Source organism: Pan paniscus, chromosome 20 (genome assembly GCF_029289425.2).
Source record: "Pan paniscus chromosome 20, NHGRI_mPanPan1-v2.0_pri, whole genome shotgun sequence".
NCBI classification, from domain to species: domain Eukaryota; kingdom Metazoa; phylum Chordata; class Mammalia; order Primates; family Hominidae; genus Pan; species Pan paniscus.
This window is the reverse complement of record NC_073269.2, coordinates 38753309-38773606: the sequence shown is the minus strand read 5'-3', so window position 1 is coordinate 38773606 and position 20298 is coordinate 38753309. Positions and strand designations below refer to the sequence as shown.

The 20298-nt window shown below is 44.1% G+C and overlaps 1 protein-coding gene across 2 annotated transcripts in view; it reads right to left on the bottom strand.

Annotated features, from left to right (window-relative positions):
• Positions 1–20298, bottom strand: part of TDRD12 (tudor domain containing 12) — a 100340-nt gene that overhangs the window by 29110 nt on the left and 50932 nt on the right. For both annotated transcript variants that reach the window (XM_008969262.6, XM_055103752.2), the window contains exons 11-16: positions 9962–10022; positions 9480–9584; positions 5784–5969; positions 2702–2858; positions 2158–2285; positions 235–426 (exon numbers count right to left, since the gene is read on the bottom strand). In XM_008969262.6, coding sequence (XP_008967510.3) covers positions 235–426; positions 2158–2285; positions 2702–2858; positions 5784–5969; positions 9480–9584; positions 9962–10022 — 829 coding nt within the window. The remainder of the gene's footprint in view (positions 1–234; positions 427–2157; positions 2286–2701; positions 2859–5783; positions 5970–9479; positions 9585–9961; positions 10023–20298) is intronic.

The following is a 20298-nucleotide window of genomic DNA, read 5'->3' as shown; positions in this document are numbered from 1 at the left end:
CTCCAGATCCACTTTCCACAGGTGTTGGGATTTTAATAGAAAAGAATGTATAGGAAATCAATATAAATTTAAATATTCAACTATAATTGTATTTCATTCATAATTTATATATGAAATCAAAGCTGTAATTGTTTAATATTAAGCCATGAAATAAAAGTTACTTGCTTGTGTTCATCAGCCCCCCACCAACACACACACACACACACACACACATACACACACACACAAAGTTACCTGTTGGACATTGCCATAGAGAGCAGCCTCTTCCATGGCTGTGATCACAATGTAGGGATCATTCATGAACTCTTTGATGAGATGTTCTATATGTTTGTTCCAATGAACTCCAACTGCAACAATCTGATGTGGTGCAGATACCCTTTCTTCAACTTCAATATTTTTTTTAAAGTTATCTAATATAGCAAACATCTGAAAAATTAGCATAATTAATTTCATTTTTATTTCAAAAGAGTAAGAACTAGTGTGGCAGAACATAAAATGTAAGGGTTTGTATATTTTCTGTTCTCAGAGTGGAGAAAGTCTTTCAAAAATAAAAGGAAAAGGCCGGGTGTGGTGGCTCGCGTCTGTAATCCCAGCACTTTGGGAGGCTGAGGCAGGCGGATCATGAGGTCAGGAATTCAAGACCAGTCTGGCCAACATGGTGAAACCCCGTCTCTACTAAAGATACAACAAATTAGCTGGGTGTGGTGGTGTGCACCTGTAATCCCAGCTACTCGGGAGGCTGAGGCACAAGAATTGCCTGAACCCGGGAGGTGGAGGTTACAGTGAGCCGAGATCAAGCCATTGCACTCCAGCCTGGGCGACGAGGGTGGGACTCAGTCTCAAAAAAAAAAAAAAAAAAAAAAAGGCAAAAACTAAATAGGAGAAAATGTCAAGTTTAAAGTCAATAAATATCCTACAATCTCCATTATAAGCAAAACTAAAGCATAAGCAATATCTTGGTAAATATGTATAACAAACTAACAAGAGATTAATGTTCTTGCATAAAAACTTCTAAAAACTGATTAGCAGAAGATGATCCTACCAACAGAAAATAAGAAAAGGCAGTGAACAAGCAACTCAGAGTGAATACAAATGATCAATACGAGTTAATGTTCAACCTAAAAAATAATCAAGGAAATGTAAGTTAGGCTGACAAGATCCCACTGTTAGCCAGTTAGACTGGAGGAGAAAGCTGGGGCAAGCCTGCTCTGGCAGGGGTGTGGAGAGCCTGCACATGGCTGACAGGAGTGCACATCAGGTCATGCTTTCAGAAAGGATGCTGCACAGAGCAGTATGCCTAGATACTAGTTTTACAAAAATCAGAACCTGAGACTTCAGAGGAGTTCAAGAACCCTGCACCACCTCATAGTCAGTAACAAAGCCTGGACTCAAAACTGGGGCCATCATTACTCCCAAGTGCATACCCTTGGTGACTGTGTGACACTGCTTCCAAGAAAAGCCTTACAAGAGCTCAAAGCCTCTGACCCATGAATCCCCTCCTAGGAATTCATCCTAAAGGAAACAGGTGCAAAAAGCATGCATGTTCTATAGCCACACATGTATACAAATTATGTTGAATATCCAATATTAAGACAGTTGTAAAACAAATTCTGTGATGTCCAAAGAACTGAATACTATATGGCCAGTAACCACCAGGCTGTGGAACAGAAAGCGGTGGCCCTTACGCTGCTGCGCCCTGCACAATGCAGGCTACAAAATGGCCTGTAAAACACACCCCTGATGTTATTAACTATATGTATCAACAAACACAAGAATTCAAAGAAAAAGAAGCAAGTACTCCAAAATAGCAAGAGGGATCCCTTCTGAAACTATGGCTGTGCAGGCTGGGTTTTTCAAGTGCTCTTCTCCATGTCTTAAATTTTCTAAAATAAAAATCATTACTTCTGTAATCAGAAAAATTTTAAGTATTTTAGGAAATCTCTAGGAAAGAACGTTTGCACTTCAGAAATAATTCTAACATTGGGAAGGAAATTTCACATAACCATTCTTTCTTCTTAATTATAGAAGTTAAAGCATAAAATTTTTTTAGATTAACCAATGTATTCCCCAACCAGACACTTTTCCTCCTTCCTGCCATCAGTTAGCATGTTAATCACGCCTCTCTTCTGAGTGCTGAGGACCTTAAGCCACGCTCACCTGTTCATTGGCTTCCAAGAATAGCACCTCTACCTCATCCAGGATCAGGTGGCAGAGCCTGAGGAACAGCAGGCTCTGACAGGTGAGAAGCCTCAGCAGGCTGTATGGGGTCGTAACAATCACATCACCTGCATTTAAAAAAAAAAGTGAACATTTTCAATTTTCCACAGGTTTTTCTAAGATTTCCTCTGCTAAGAGTCCACATACTTTCTAGAAATGCCTTCTAACGAAGTAAAACACTGTTTCTGTCCTAGTCAACCCCATACGCCCAGCATCTAACAAACAGTTTAAGTGTTCAGTAAATAGATGATAAATGAATGAAGTGACATAGTTTTCTCAGTGAAGCAGACGTAAGTCAAGATCAAGCCTTCGTAATCAAAACCGTCGGGAGCTGACAAGTAGGTCTGGACTAGTGACTGTGAGTGTGTCGTCACACAAGCCATGTCACTGTGGACCCAGGCCCAGCCAGGCTCCACTGTCTTCTGTAGGGAAGACAGTGAAAAGGATACTTTAACTTTTATAGCCGCTTGAAAAGGATACTTACAGCCCCTTGGAAGCTTTGTATTTTTGGCTTCCTCTTTATGGAGCCCAATTGTTAATAGCACAGGATGAAGAGGCCTGGAGGACATGCTATATTCTCCCAATAATTCAAAAATAAATTGGGCCTTCTTCCATCCAGGGCACACGATGACTGCGAGAGGCTGCGAAGACAGACAAATTCAAATGCCTCCAGACAGTAGTTAGGAATTCAGCATCCATATGAAACATCAAGAACATCTCTTTGCACAGAAGCAGCACCCCGTAAGTTTCTGCTATAATCATCATACAGGTCAGAAAAGTGACGATATAATTTCATTAAAACAGATTTAGACACATTGAGTCATATTTGCTGAGAGTCTCAATGAAGCACTTCACACGTATTCATTCATTTAGCTCTTAAGATGCTCTTATGGGGCAGAGGCTGTCACTGCTTCACTTCAGAGGTGAGGAACTTGAGGTACAGAGAGGTGAAGTCAGTTATCCAAGGCTGCACAGCTAATACATGGTAGCAACAGGATTTGAACCCAGGCAGTCTGGCTCCACATCCCCTGCACAGATCCTAAGCACAAGAATGAACTAAATGCCTCCTGAAAGGGGCCTTAAAAAAGACGAACCCTGGCTGGGTGTAGTGGCTCACGCCTGTAATTCTAGCACTTTGGGAGGCTGAGTCAGGTGGATCACCTGAGGTCAGGAGTTCGAGACCAGCCTGACCAATATGGTGAAACCCCATCTCTACTAAAAATACAAAAATTAGCCAGGCATGGTAGTGTGTGCCTGTAGTCCCAGCTACTCAGGAGGCTGAGACAGGAGAATTGCTTGAACCCGGGAGGCAGAGGTTGCAGTGAGCCGAGATGGAGCCACTGCACTCCAGCCTGGGTGACAGAACGAGATTCCATCTCAAAAAAAAAAAAAAGACGAACCTCTCTTCCTTAGGAGACTATCTTCTGAACCCTGCCCTCTGCAAGCCGACAGGTAACTCCTGAAGCTGCATTGCCTGCCAGACACCTTCCTGGACACACACCCTCCAGTAACTGAAGACAAGCTGAGGCTCCTCTTTCATTCACACAGATCCAGGTGGGCCCAGCTTCCAGACACAGGCCTGAAAGCAGGCTGACCATGGAGGCGTGGAGAAAGCTGGGGGCCACAGGGACAAGACCTGGACATCCCCTTCTGCCCTGAGCCTGGGTTCGGCCTCAATATAAGCGACTTCTCATCAGTTGCTTCTCATTAGTCTGCTGCTAAGTAATTTGGGAGATAGAAACATATCCATTAATTTGATTAAATCAACTGATAATAACAGATGCAACTTTTTTTTTTTTTTTGAGATGGAGTTTGGCTCTTCTTGCCCAGGCTGGAGTGCAATGGTGCGATCTTGCCTCACCGCAACCTCTGCCTCCCGGGTTCAAGCGATTCTCCTGCCTCAGCCTCTCGAGTAGCTGGAACTACAGGCGTGTGCCACCATGCCCAGCTAATTTTTGTATTTTTAGTAGAGACAGGGTTTCACCATGTTGGCCAGGATAGTCTCGATCTCGATCTCGTGATCTGCCTGCCTCGGCGTCCCAAAGTGCTGGATTACAGGCATGAGCCACCGCACCCGGCCAACAGATGCAACTTTCTAAAGGGAAATCATAAAACTGCATGGCATGGTTAGAAAAATGAGCTAGTATTTTTCCTAACTGCAACCCTATGTCTTCTTACTGCTGTTTTTCACTGGTGGAGCCCCGTCTGGAGCACCCTCAGTGCCAGGCCCCGAGATGCAGGTTCCACACCCATCAAGCCCCTAACAGCCACAAACCAGCAGCACAGGGCCATGCCCTGCATCATTTACCTGCACACCGCTCCTCTCTTTCCCACCACCTCTTTCTCAGTGAAACGGTTTAGCTCTGCATCCCCACCCAAATCTCATGTTAAATGTAATCCCCAGTGTTGGAGGTGGGGGCTGGTGGGGGGTGATTGGCTCATCGGGGCAGTTTCTCATGAATGGGTTAGCACTGTCCTCTTGGTGCTGTTCTTCTGAGATCTAGTGTTTAAAGGTATGTGGCACCTCCCCTGCTCCTGCTCCAGCCATGTGTCACACTTGCTCCCCCTTAGACTTCTGCAATGATTGTGAGTTTCCTGAGGCTTCCGCAGAAGCCGAGCAGATGCCAGCATCATGCTTCCGCTCCAGCCTGCAGAACCATGAGCCAGTTAAGCCTCTCTTCTTTATAAATTATCCAGCCTCAGGTATTTATAGCAATGCTAGAACAGACTTAATACAGTTATTCTGAGGTTTTCCCACATGGGAAAAGTTAAGAAGAATTATGAAGCAAGGTGGGGAGCTAGGAAATGACTGGCAGAGCACGGGACAAGGCAGCAGAAGCTCAGACTTCAACCCCACTCCTAGCCCTGTCAGTGGGAAATTTACCCCAGTAACTCTTCCTGAGCCTCATTTTCTCCTCCGTGAAATGGTCAGAACAATGCCCATCTCATGCTGCTACTGTGATGGATAGATAGACTCAGGTCTGTGACAGCATTTTACACACTCGATATCCATTTTTTCTTTTTCTTTCTTTTTTTTTTTTTTTCTGAGATGGAGTTTTGCTCTTGTTGTCCAGGCTGGAACACAATGGTATAATCTCGGCTCATTGCAACCTTCGCCTCCCAGGTTCAAGTGATTCTCCTGCCTCAGCCTCCCAAGTAGCTGGGATTACAGGGACGCCACCACGCCCAGCTAATTTTTCTGTTTTTAGTAGAGACAGGGTTTCACCATGTTGGCCAGGCTGGTCTCAAACTCCTGACCTCAGATGATCCACCCGCCTCGGCCTCCCAAAGTGCTGGGATTACAGGCGTGAGCCACCATGCCTGGCCTCAATATCCATTTCTAAAAGCCTCAGCCAATGGCCCACAACTATAGGCTCCAGGTGAGAATCAGTATGAGAGCATCAGTAATTGGAATGGGAAAGGACACTTTCCCACAGGACAGTTTCTGGCCTGGAAGTTTGAGAACCAAACTGAGTAATAGACGACCTTCCTCAAAGGTGAGGTGTATAATTTTAAAATAAATATTTAACCCATTTGGTTGTGAGGCAAAACTGTCTTTGACTTACTCCATTTCTACTTGGTAATGACTTGTAGCAGGCTCCTGTTTGCAAAACTGTCAACACTGGTAGGAGGTAGAGCAAAGGGTTGCTTTCACAGTGAGAAATGACAACCACATCACAGCCACGCGCTATGGGAGGCCAAGAGTAAGATTCAGTGTGGCTGGGGCCCGGAAACTTATTTCTTTGAAGAGCCTACAAAACAGAAACAACCAGAAACCAAAATAAGGTAGAGAAAACTAACAAAAACTCCATTGCATGGCTCATTTCACCCCAAAAAGCACTACACATTGCCAAACCCAGTATTTTCCAAGCCCTAACTTGTTAAGTTTCCCCAAATCTTTTCTCAGTACCTACCTCCTATTAAAAGACTGTTGCTTTTTCTCCTATTAAGACTCCCATTAAAAGATTCTTGCTAGGCAGGGCGCAGTGGCTCATGCCTGTAATCCCAGCACTTTGGGAGGCCGAGGTGGGTGGATCACCTGAGGTCAGGAGTTCGAGACCAGCCTGGCCAACATGGTGAAACCCCATCTCTACCAAAAATACAAAATTAGCCAGGTGTGGTGGTGCATGCCTATAATCCCAGCTACTCTGGAGGCTGAGGCAGGAGAATCACTTGAACACAGGAGGCAGAGGATGCGGTAAGCCAAGACTGCACCACTGCACTCCAGCCTGGGTGACAGAGCGAGACTCCATCTCAAAAAAAAAAAAGGCCAGGCACAGTGGCTCATGTCTGTAATCCCTGCACTTTAGGAGGTCAAGGCGAGCAGATCACCTGAGGTCGGGAGTTCAAGACCAGCCTGACCAAGATGCAGAAACCCCGTCTCTACTAAAAATAGAAAATTAGCCGGGTGTGGTGTCAGGCACCTGTAATCCTAGCTACATAGGAGGCTGAGGCAGGAGAATGACTTGAACCCGGGAGGCACAGGTTGTGGTGAGCCGAGATCATGCCATTGCACTCCAGCCTGGGCAACAAGAGCAAAACTCCGTCTCAAAAAAAAAAAAAAAAAGATTCTTGCTTTAATTTTCTAAATTAAAAGGATCCAATAGATGGCCCATTGACAGGAACTTAAAGTTCACTGGATCAAAGATGTGGCTTTTCCTCCTCATTCTCCTAATAAACTGCCAGTCCATCAGCTTCACTTGTAAAGCTTTTAAAAAGATAGACTTTTATTTGCTTATTTTTCTATGTAACTGTCACTAAAACCCAAATATTCCAATAGAGTTCTCCACCCACATGGATAGGATCTTTCAAATGGCTGAGCTCATCGGCATCATGAGCTCTGTGAGGTCCTCTCGAGTCCTGAGCCCTAGCGGCAGTCAGGACCCGCCATGCTCTGCACTTGGTATTGAGCAACTATCCTGGTATCATCCTTCACCATCACCTTTTGTCTGCAAACCCATGTGGTCATCTTTCTCGGGTTACTTCTTTGTTTTGGTAGAGAACATATTTTAATATCTTCTTGACAAAGGTTGGAAGGGAAGTACGTTTTTTTAAGACTCTGTATGTCTGCAAATGTCTTCACTCTACCCTCACGCTCCATCCACAGTTTGAGTAAGGACCTCTGGTTGGAAAGAGCTTTTCATCAGAATTATTATTATTATTATTATTATTATTGGAGACAGAGTCTCGTTCTGTGTCCAGGCTGGAGTGCAGTGGCACGATCTTGGCTCACTGCAACCTCCGCCTCCCAGGTTCAAGAGATTTTCATGTCTCAGCCTACCAAGCGACTGGGACTATAGGCACATGCCAGCACACCCAGCTAATTTTTTGTATTTTAGTAGAGACAGGATTTCACCATGTTGCCCACGCTGGTCTCGAACTCCTGAGCTCAGGCAATCTGCGCCTCAGCCTCCCAAAGTGCTAGGATTAAAGGCGTGAGCCACCGCACCCGACCTCATCAGAATTTTGACATCAATGCTCATTTGGTGCACTGTGGAGACATCTGAAGCCATTCTGATTCCTGGTCCAGTGTGTAGGACCAGTTTCATCTCTCTTGAAGCCTTCATAATCTTTAGATTCCCTCAACTTAGCTGCTTCAGAATCTCTTTCTTCAGCAGTTGTGCTGGCCTGTGATGGGTGGGCCTTCTTAATCTGGAAATTCTTGTCCATTAGGTCCAGAAAATGTTCCTATGTTAATCTTCAGAAAATGTCCTACCATCTTCCTTCATTCTTCCTAGAAATCCCATTTTTCAGATACTGGACCTCAAACTGACCCTCAAAAATTTTTCCTCCTATTTCCGTCTCTTTGCCTTTTTCCTCTACTTTCTGAGTTAGCTTCTCTTTTATGTCTCAAACATACTAGTGATTTTTACATTTTTCTATATTTTGAATTTCCAAGAACCTTTTTTTCTGCCTGTTCCTTTTTAAAATATCCTATTTTCAATATCCCCAGAGAGAAAAAACATTACAGCCCTTTAACAGTAAGCTGTTAGAGATGCAATGTCTTCTCTCTGGGGATATTTATTCTCTAACATTTTCTCCTCCTCACTGCATTGTTTGTTTCCTTGAGAGTTTGTTTCGGTCTTCTTTTTTTGAGACGGAGTCTTGCTCTATTGCCCAGGCTGGAGTTCAGTGGCACAATCTCAGCTCACTGCAACCTCTGCCTCCTAGGTTCAAGTGATTCTCCTGCCTCAGCCTCCCAAGTAGCTGGGACTACAGGCATGTACCACCACGCCTGGCGAATTTTTGTATTTTTAGTAGAGACGGGGTTTCACCATGTTGGCCAGGCTGGTCTCAAACTCTTGACCTCAGGTGATCTGCCTGCCTCGGCCTCCCAGTGTTAGGATTACAGGTGTGAGCCAATGCACCCAGCCTGGTCTTTTTTTTTTTAAGGTGAAGGCTTTCTTCCAATGTCCATGATCCCTGATGTCTGTTCATGGTGGACAGCAAGACACTAACGCCCAACTGGAGGCTCTGGGGACTCTTGTCATCACATGAGCGTCACCTCACTGCAGAAATGCAGGGCGGCAAGCAGGCCCTGTTCATGGGAGAATTCCAAATAGCATCATCTGAAGGTCATTTCTCTAGAGCCATTCAAATTTCTCCAAAAAGAGCCTCCAACCTTGCTGCTGAGAACAATACAAGCTGGCTGTGGGTGCTCAGAAGACAGAGCTGGTGGTTCACGCTCCCCTCGCAAAGCACTCCTTCCCTGAAGAGGCAGCCACACTCTGTCTCCTGCTTTCATCTTCTAAGACTGTGGAATCTGTCCACTTCTCTCTCACGCTATTTGTCCTGGTTGTTTTAGCTTCCTATCTTAAAAAAATTTTTTTTTAACTTTTTTTAATCAGGAAAAAAGTAGATAAACATGTATGATCAATTTTCCAAATGAAACCATATGTGTGTAAGACAATTTTGAAAAGAACGGTAGGGGAGTGCATTACAATTGCCCTGGTGGCCTGCTGCTCCTCCCACAGCCCTGTCCACGGGCATCCTGGAAACCTGACTGCAGAAGGGGCTCACAGTTACACAGCGGCTGCCTCACAAAACAATCACTCACTCACTTCTAAGAAGCTAACTTGGATTTAAGAATAAATGAGAAATTAGGCCGAGTGTGGTGGCTCATGCCTGTAATCTCAAATAAAAAGAGAATTTCAAAAGCAAAGAAATTATACAATGCAACCTTAGAGCCATTTATTTCAAAATCCTTCTCTATTAGAAAAAGTTGGCATTCTTGATAAATTCAGTTTTACGAGCACTTTTACCTTCTTCAGGTCTGCTGACAGCGGCGACGAGTCAATGGTTAAGCAGGGCTCGATCTTGTTCCGGAGCACTACCATGGGCGGCTGCAGGCCCTTCAGCTTCTGCAACTGAGAGAACGTGTGCATTAGACAACCAGTGTCTGCCCTGAGGCGTCAGCACAGGAGATCAAGAACTTCACAGAAATGAAGAAAATACAGATTTCAATGTAAACACCTGGGTATATATGCTTACTTAAAAAAAAAGAAAAAAAAAAAAAAACTACCAAACTACCAAAAGGAAGATCGTTTATTATCCAAAAAACAAGGAACAATTTCTCAGAAGCAACAATCCATTCGATCGTTTCTAAAAGGATGTCTTCAGGTTAAGTCCCCCATCTAAGGAGTTTCTCTTCTAATCTCAAGTCTGGAGGGAGGAAGGAGAAGGATTTAAAGAATAAACAGTTTTTTCTCTCTTTTTATTTTACTTTTTTTAGGGCCTGTAATACCTGCTGGAGATCAGAGAGTCCGTCAGCTCTCAAAGGATCAGGATTTAAAAACTGCAGTAATCTGTAAGATAGTTAAAAGAAGAATGTGAAGAAAAAGGTGTTTGTTTCCTCAGTTGAGCTATTCTTTTAGTTCTTCCTTGACAGTACAGCCCAAGGCTCAGCTGTACAACCGCTGCCTGTTCTGTTCTGCTTGGTTTATGAGGCATGAGGGCCTGTACCTGTGCTGCCACAACCCTGCCACCCAGGTCCCCCCCTGAGAGTATCTGAGGGGCCCCAGCCAAGCTCAGGAACCACTAGTGTACTTTACTATCTTTAATTTATGGATGAGAAAACAAGACCAGATAGGGCTTGTCCACAATCACCTCTGCTGAGAGGAGAAGAAATTTGAAACTGCTTTCCTCTAGATCCAGCCCAACCCCAACATGGGTAAGGCCAGTGGCAGTCACAGAGAAGTCACAAGGCACAGACATGGCGGGGACTCCAGGATAAAGATGGTGGGTTACACACATGGCAAACTGCACTCTTTCCTAAAGCCTCATTCCTGTAAACGCGTTTTTTCTTTTTTCTTTTTTTTGAGATGGAGTTTCGCTCTTGTTACTCAGGCTGGAGTACAGTGGTGTGATCTCAGCTCACTGCAACCTCCGCCTCCCAGATTCAAGAGATTCTCCTGCCTCAGCCTCCCGAGTAGCTGGGACTACAGGCATCCACCACCACACCCAGCTAATTTCTGTATTTTTAGTAGAGACAGGGTTTCACCATTGTTGTTCAGGCTGGTCTCGAACTCCTGACCTCAGGTGAACCGCCTGCCTTGGCTTCCCAAACTGCTGGGATTATAGGCGTGAGCCACTGCGCCCAGCCCTGTAAATGGATTTTTAAATGCAAAAGCCACAAGATCCAACTGTTATCAGCTGATGAATGGGTACATGAAATGCACTCCATGCACGCAATGGAATATAAGTCAGTCATGAAAAGGTATGCTGTGCTAGTTTACGATATGGCAGAGGTGAGCCTTGGAAACACTGTGTGCAGTGAAACCAGCGTCACCAAGGCCCACCCACCGTATGATCCCATCGATATGAAATGTCCTGAACAGGCAAACCCATAGAGACTGAAACCCATAGAGACTGAAAGCAGACAGCTGGCTACCAAAGGATGTGGAGGGAGGAAAATGGAGGGTGACCGCTAATGGGTATGGACTTACTTGTGTGGTTGCAAACTCTGTGAATACACTAAAAATCACTGAATTGTACACTTGAAAAAAGGGTATATGAATCATATTTCAAAAAAGCTATGTTTTAGAGACAATATTCCAGAACAGAATGTTGGAAGCTAAAAAACAGATGGACAAACTGGTAACAGCCCCAAGACAGTTGACTCTGAGCCAGCCACAGGAGGCCTGACCCTATCTGCAGAGAACAACCTTCAGAAAGCTTAGGAATTAGGGGCAGGCTCCCTGGCTGCAGCAATGTGGCAGAGGGGGGAACCTCTGCATCACCTTACACTGCTCCACACCAGACGGCCACTCACCCCAACCCTAGGAAGGCCAGGGGCTGATTCTCTGGAGAGGATAAAGCAGAACTCTCAGGACTCGGCGCTGTAGGCCTAGCTGCAAACAGAGGTGCTGAACTGAAAAGAAGGAGGCTAAGCACACACAGGACAGTGAGACCCAGCCTGTGCCTCCCACTCAGCTCCCAGGACACAGGCAGGTCTTTAGCCCCAGGGGCCAGAGACAGGAGAAGCCTTCCCTTGGGCATCTGGACGGAATTCAGAGGTCCCTGCACTCACAGCAGCTCCCTCCCCAGAGAGACCCACAGCCCACAGGCTTGGTACACTCAGAGACCCTCACCGGCTCACTGGGCCTCTACGTTGAAATACAGGCAGACAATCAAAGACTGCATGACATCTAAGGAAAACCTCCAACCTTAAAAACCGAGTAATGCACCCTGCAAAAAAAGAAACAGTGTAGGGAGAAGAAAACTCCCCCACAAAAATCATTAGTCTCCTTAGAGAAATGAGAGAAACTACCATATATGTGAAACGAGGACAGGACACTATCAGAAAAAGAAAAGAGAAAAGAGAACAAAAGGAAAACCCTTGCAAATTAAAAACGTGATATTAGAAATAAAAAACACAATAAAATGAGTAGAGGACAAAATTGTAAAATCATTCCAAAAAGTAAAGCAGGCTGGGTGTGGTGGCTCACACCTATAATCCCAGCCTTTTGGGAGGCCGAGGCAGGCAGATCACTTGAGGTCAGGAGTTTGAGACCAGCCTGGCCAATATAGTGAAACCCTGTCTCTACTAAAAAATACAAAAATCAGTCAGGTGTGGTGGCAGGCACCTGTAATCCCAGACTGAGGCAGGAGAATCACTTGAACCCAGGAGGCAGAAGTTGCAGTGAGCCGACATCGCACCACTGCACTCCAGCCTGGGCAAAAGAGCGAGACTCCATTTCAAAAAAACAAAAAAAAGAAAAAAAAAAAGTAAAGCAAAAAGACAAAGAGATTAAAAAAAGAGCAGGCACTTTCAAGATGGCCAAATAGGAACAGCTCCAGTCTATAGCTCTCAGCAAGATCAATGCAGAAGATGGGTGATTTCTGCATTTCCAACTGAGGTACCTGGTTCATCTCACTGGGACTGGTTGGACAGTGGGTGCAGCCCATGGAGGGTGAGCTGAAGCAGGGTGGAGTGTCGCCCCACCTGGGAAGCACAAGGGGAAAGGTTTCCCTTTCCTAGCCAAGGGAAGCCATGACTGACTGTACCTGGAGGAGCAGTATACTCCTGCCCAAATACTGCGCTTTTCCCAGTCTTCACAACCAGCAGACCAGGAGATTCCCTCCCGTGCCTGGCTCGGCGGGTCCCACACCCACAGATCCTTGCTTGATGCTAGCGCAGCAGTCTGAGATCGACCTGGGACACGGGAGCTTGGTGTGGGGAGGGGTGTCCACCATTGCTGAGGTTGAGTAGGCGGTTCTATGCTCACAGTGTAAACAAAGCAGCAGGGAAGCTCAAACTGGGTGGAGCCCACCGCAGCTCAGCAAGGCCTACTGCCTCCCTAGATTCCACCTCTGGGGGCATGGCATATCTGACCCAAAGGCAGCAGACAGCTTCTCCAGACTTAAACGTCCCTGCCTGACAGCTCTGAAGAGAGCAGTGGTTCTCCCAGCACAGCACTTGAGCTCTGATAATGGACAGACTGCCTCCTCAAGTGGGTCTCTGACTCATGTGTAGCCTGACTGGGAGACATCTCCCAGTAGGGGCCGACAGACACCTCATACAGGTGGGTGTCCCTCTGGGATGAAGCTTCCAGAGGAAGGATCAGGCAGCAATATTTGCTGTTCTGCAGCCTCCACCCAGGGAAACAGGGTCTGGGGTGGACCTCCAGCAAACTCCAACAGAGCTGCAGCTGAGGGGCCTGTCTGTTAGAAGGAAAACTACCAAACAGAAAGGAATAGCATCAACATCAACAAAAAGGACATCTACACCAAAACCTCATCTGTAGCTCACCAACATCAAAGACCAAAGGTAGATAAAACCACAAAGATGGGGAGAAACCAGAGCAGAAAGGCTGAAAATTCCAAAAACCAGAACGTCTCTTCTCCTCCAAAGGAACACAACTCCTCGCCAGCAACAGAACAAAACTGGATGGAGAATGAGTTTGATGAGTTGACAGAAGTAAGCTTCAGAAGGTCAGTAATAACAAACTTCTCTGAGCTGAAGAAGCATGTTCTAACTCATCGTAAGGAAGCTAAAAACCTTGAAAAAAGGTTAGATGAATGGCTAACTAGAATAACCAGTGTAGAGAAGAGCTTAAATGACCTGATGGAGCTGAAAACCACAGTACGAGAACTTCGTGATGCATGCACAAGCTTCAACAGCCAATTCGATCAAGTGGAAGAAAGGATATCAGTGATTGAAGGTCAAATTAATGAAATAAAGTGATAAGACAAGATTAGAGAAAAAAGAGTAAAAAGAAATGAACAAAGCCTCCAAGAAATATGGGACTATGTGAAAAGACCAAATCTATGTTTGATTGGTGTACCTGAAAGCAACGGGGAGAATGGTGCTAAGTTAGAAAACATTCTTCAGGATATTATCCAGGAGAACTTCCCCAACCTAGCAAGGCAGGCCAACATTCAAATTCAGGAAATACAGAGAACACTACAAAGATACACTTCGAGAAGAGCAACCCCAAGACACACAATTGTCAGATTCACAAGGTTGAAATGAAGGCAAAAATGTTAAGGGCACCCAGAGAGAAAGGTCAGGTTACCCACAAAGGGAAGCCCATCAGACTAACAGTGGATCTCTCTGCAGAAACTATAAGCCAGAAGAGAGTGGGGGCCAATATTCAACATTCTTGAAAAGAATTTTCAACCCAGAATTTCATATCCAGCCAAATTAAGCTTCATAAGTAAAGAAGAAATAAAATCCCTTACAGACAAACAAATGCTGAGAGATTTTGTCACCACCAGGCCTGCCTTCCAAGAGCTCCTGAAGGAAGGACTAAACATGGATAGGAACAATCGGTACCAGCCACTGCAAAAACAGGCCAAATTGTAAAGACCATCGACACTATGAAGAAACTACATCAATTAATGGGCAAAATAACCAGCTAGCATCATAATGACAGGATCAAATTCACACATAACAATATTAACCTTAAATGTAAATGGCCTAAATGCCCCCAATTAAAAGACACAGACTGGCAAATTGGATAAAGAGTCAAGACCCATCGGTGTGCTGTATTCAGGAGACCCATCTCACGTGCAAAGACACACATAGGCCCAAAATAAAGGGATGGAGGAAGATCTACTAAGCAAATGGAAAGCAAAAAAAAAAGCAGGGGTTGCAATCCTGGCCTCTGCTAAAACAGACTTTAAACCAACAAAGATCAAAAGACATAAAGAAGGCCATTACATAATAGTAAAGGTTATCAATTCAACAAGAAGAGCTAACTAGATTCATAAAGCAAGTTCTTAAGAGACCTACAAAGAGATCTAGACTCCCACACAATAATAAATGGGAGACTTTAACACCCCACTGTCTATATTAGACAGATCAACGAGACAGAAAATTAACAAGGATATCCGGGACTTGAACTCAGCTCCGGACCAAGCAGACCTAATAGACATCTACAGAACTCTCCACCCCAAATCAACAGAATATACATTCTTCTCAGCACCACATCACACTTATTCTAAAATTGACCACATAATTGGAAGTAAAACACTCCTCAGCAAATGTAAAATAACAGAAATCACAACAAACTGTCTCTCAGACCAGAGTGCAATCAAATTAGAACTCAGGATTAAGAATCTCACTCAAAACCGCACAACTACATGGAAGCTGAACAACCTGCTCCTGAATGACTACTGGATACATAATGAAATGAAGGCAGAAATAAAGATGTTCTTTGAAACCAATGAGAACAAAGACACAAAGCATCAGAATCTCTGGGACACATTATAGCACTAAATGCCCACAAGGGAAAGCAGGAGAGATCTAAAACTGACACCCTAACATCACAATTAAGAGAACTAGAGAAGCAAAAGCAAACAAATTCAAAAGCTGGCAGAAGACAAGAAATAACTAAGATCAGAGCAGAACTGAAGGAGATAGTGACACAGAAAACCCTTCAAAAAAAATCAATGAATCTAGGAGCTGGTTTTTTGAAAAGATCAACAAAATAGATAAACCACTAGCAAGACTAATAAAGAAGAAAAGAGAGAAGAATCAAATAGACACAATAAAAAATGATAAAGGGGATATCACCACTGATCCCACAGAAATACAAACTACCATCAGAGAATACTATAAACACCTATGCAAATAAACTAGAAAATCTAGAAGAAATGGATAAACTCCTGGACACATACACCCTCCCAAGACTAAACCAGGAAGAAGTCGAATCTCTGAATAGACCAGTAACAGGTTCTGAAATTGAGGCAGTAATAGCCTGCCAACCAAAAAAAATTCCAGGAACAGACAGATTCACAGCCGAATTCTACCAGAGGTAGAAAGAGGAGCTGGTACCATTCCTTCTGAAACTATTCCAATCAACAGAAAAAGAGGGAATCCTTCCTAACTCATTTTATGAGGCCAGCATCATCCTGACACCAAAGCCTGGCAGAGTCACAACAAAAAAAGAATTTTAGGCCAGTTTCCCTGATGAACATCAATGCAAAAATCCTCAATAAAATACTGGCAAACCGAATCCAGCAGCACATCAAAAAGCTTATCCACCATGATCAAGTCGGCTTCATCCCTGGGATGAAAGGCTGGTTCAACATACGCAAATCAATAAATGTAATCCATCACATAAACAGAACCAACAACAAAAACCACATGACTATCTCAACAGATGCAGAAAAGGCCTTCGACAAAATTCAACAGCCTTTCATGCTAAAAACTCTCAATAAACTAGGTATCGATGGAATGTATCTCAACATAAGAGGTATTTATGACAAACCCACAGCCAATATCATGCTGAATGGGCAAAAACTGGAAGCATTCCCTTTGAAAACTGGCACAAGACAAGGATGCCCTCTCTCACCACTCCTATTTGACATAGTATTGGAAAGGCAGGGCAATCAGGCAAGAGAAAGGGCAGTATCTGGCCAGGGCAATCAGGCAAGAGAAAGCAATAAAGGTATTCAAATAGGAAGAGAGGAAGTCGAATTGTCCCTGTTTGCAGATGACATGATTGTATATTTAGAAAACCCCATCATCTCAGCCCAAAATTTCCTTAAGCTGATAAGCAACTTCAGCAAAGTCTCAGGATATAAAATCAATGTGTAAAAATCACAAGCATTCCTATACACCAATAACAGACAAACAAAGAGTCCAATCATGAGTGAACTCCCATTCACAATTGCTACTAAGAGAATAAAATACCTAGGAATACAACTTACAAGGGATGTGAAGGACCTCTTCAAGGAGAACTACAAACCACTGCTCAAGAAAATGAGAGAGGACACAAACAAATGGAAAAACATTCCATGCTCATGGATCAGAAGAATCGATATCGTGAAAATGGTCTTACTGCCCAAAGTAATTTATAGAGTCAAAGCTATCCCCATCAAGCTACCACTGACTTTTTTCACAGAATTGGAAAAAACTACTTTAAACTTCATATGGAACCAAAAATGAGCCCACATAGGCAAGACAATCTTGGGGAAGAAGAACAAAGCTGGAGGCATCACGCTACCTGACTTCAAACTTTACTACAAGGCTACAGTAACCAAAACAGCATGGCACTGGTATCAAAACAGATATATAGACCAATGGAACAGAACACAGGCCTCAGAAATAACGCCACACATCTACCGCCATCTTATCTTTGACAAACCTGACACACACAAGCAATGGGGAAAAGATTCTCTATTTAATAAATGGTGTTGGGAAAACTGGCTAGCCATATGCAGAAAACTGAAACTGGACCCCTTCCTTACACCTTACACAAAAATAGACTCAAGATGGATCAAAGACTTAAACACAAGACCTAGGACCATAAAAATCCTAGAAGAAAACCTGGGCAATACCATTCAGGACACAAGCATGGGCAAAGACTTCATGTCTAAAACACCAAAAGCAATGGCAACAAAAGTCAAAATTGACAAATAGAATCTAATTAAACTAAACAGCTTCTGCACAGCAAAAGAAACTATCATCATAACGAACAGGCAGCCTACAGAATGGTAGAACATTTTTGCAATCTATTCATCTGGCAAAGGGCTAATATCCAAAATCTACAAAGAACTTAAACAAATTTACAGGAAAAAAGCAAACAACCCCATCAAAAAGTGGGCAAAGGATATGAACAGACACTTCTCAAAAGAAGGCACTTATGTAGCCAATAGACATATGAAAAAATGCTCATCATCACTGATCATTATAGAAATGCAAATCAAAACCACAATGGGATACCATCTCATGCCAGTTAGAATGGCAATCATTAAAAAGTAAGGAAACAACAGACGCTGGAGAGGATGTGGAAAAACAGGAATGCTTTTATACTGTTGGTGGGACTGTAAATTAGCTCAACCATCATGGAAGACAGTGTGGTGATTCCTCAAGGATCTAGAACCAGAAATACCATTTGACCCAGCATTCCCATTACTTGGCATATACCCAAAGGATTATAAATCATTCTACAATAAAGACACATGCACATGTATGTTTACTGTGGCACTACTCACAATAGTAAAGACTTGGAACCAACCCAAATGTCCATCAATGATAGACTGGATTAAGAAAATTTGGCACATATATACCATGGAATACTATGCAGCCATAAAAAAGGATGAGTTCATGTCCTTTGCAGGGACAGGGATGAAGCTGGAAACCATCATTCTCAGCAAACTATCACAAGATCAGAAAACCAAACACTGCATGTTCTCACTCCTAAGTGGGAGCTGAACAATGAGAACGCATGGATACAGGGAAGAGAACATCACACACTGGGGCCTGTGGGGGGTGGGGGGCTAGGGGAGGGATAACAATAGGAGAAATACCTAATGTAGGTGACAGGTTGATGGGTGCAGCAAACCACCATGGCACATGTATACTTATGTAACAAAACTGCACGTTCTGCACATGTAACCCAGAACTTTAAGTATAATAAAAAAAAGAAGAAAAATATATTTTATAAAATTACTCAACCAATTCAGGAGGTTCAACATACGAGTCACAGAGGTTCTTGAAAGAAGACAGAGAACACGCAGCACAAGAGAACAACAAAAAAGTCAAGAGAATTTCCCAGGGGTAAGGGACATGAGGCTACACACCGGAAGGGTCCACTGAATGACAAGCATAATAATAGAACCACACCAAGGCACAACATCAGGAAACTTCCAAACACCGGCAACAAAGGAAGATCCTATAAGCTTCCAGAGAGAGAGAGAGAGAGAAAAGGAAAGGAGTCATATATAAAGAATAAGAAATCAGAATAGAGTGGACGTCTCTACACTAGAAACTAGAAGTAGAAATGTCTTCAAAATGTATACCCAAACTATTGATCAAGTGTGAAGATAGTCTAAAAGCATTTATGCAAAGTCTCTAAAAAATTTATGTTTTGTGTCTCCCTTCCTAGAAAGCTACTAAAGGATGCTCTCCACCAAAACAAGGGAGTAAACCAAGTAAGAAGAAGATGGATGATCTGGAAAAGAGGAGATTCAATTCAAGAAAGATGCAGAGAATCTCAGGATGTTGGTGACAATGAACACGGGACATATCAGGCACAAACCAAAGCAGGCAGAAAGGGTCTGGAGGGATGTCCAAAGACACACAAGTGAGAACCTGAGTTTAGATAACAGAGAATTCTGGGGATGAATCTTTAAGATAGATTAAAAATGGCCGAGCGCGGTGGCTCACGCCTGTAATCCCAGCGCTTGGGAGGCTGAGGCAGGCGGATCTTGAGGTCAGGAGATGGAGACCATCCTGGCTAACATGGTGAAACCCCGTCTCTACTAAAAATACAAAAAAATTAGCCAGGCGTGATGGTGGGCGCCTGTAGTCCCAGCTACTTGGGAGGCTGAGGCAGGAGAATGGCATGAACCCAGGAGGTGCAGCTTGCAGTGAGCTGAGATCGCGCCACTGCACTCCAGGCTGGGCAACAGAGCGAGACTCCATCTCAAAAAAAAAAAAAGATAGATTAAAACCTTAGGGAAGTGAGCCAGGCATGGTGGCAGACAGTAGTCCCAGCTACTCGGGAGGTTGAGGCAAGAGGATTGCTTGAGGCCAGAAGTTTGAGACCAGCCTAGGCAACACAGTGAGACCCCATTAAAAAAAAAAACCCAAGGAAAGAAAAAAACAAGATAATTATTAACTTCAGGTAAACCAAAAGGCTATGTGAAAACAGAGAAGCAGCCGTGCTGTGTGACTGCAGAGCTCCGCAGCACTCACCTGCTCACAGCTCGGGGACAATGAACACTCATCTCACCAGAATCATGATGCGGGGAGAGTGGAGTCATGGGAAGAACAGACGTGTGGGTGTGATTTCAAGAGGGAGGAGGAAGGGTTGTACAACAGAGCCGCGTCCTCACCACTCACTGTGTTCTTTGGCAGAGGGCTCGGGTCTGGAAGGACAGTGTCTGACCCTGGACTCAGCAGTTTGTGTGAAGGGCATTTCAGTCCAGGCTTCGACATGCACTGCTGTTCAGACTCTGACATTGAAATGGTATCACAAAGAATGTGCATATTTGGGCCAGGTGCAGTGGCTCATGCCTGTAATCCCAGCACTTTGGGAAGCTAATGGCAGGCAGATCACCTGAGGTCAGGAGTTCGAGACCAGCCTGGCCATCATGGCGAAACCCCGTCTCTATTAAAAATACAAA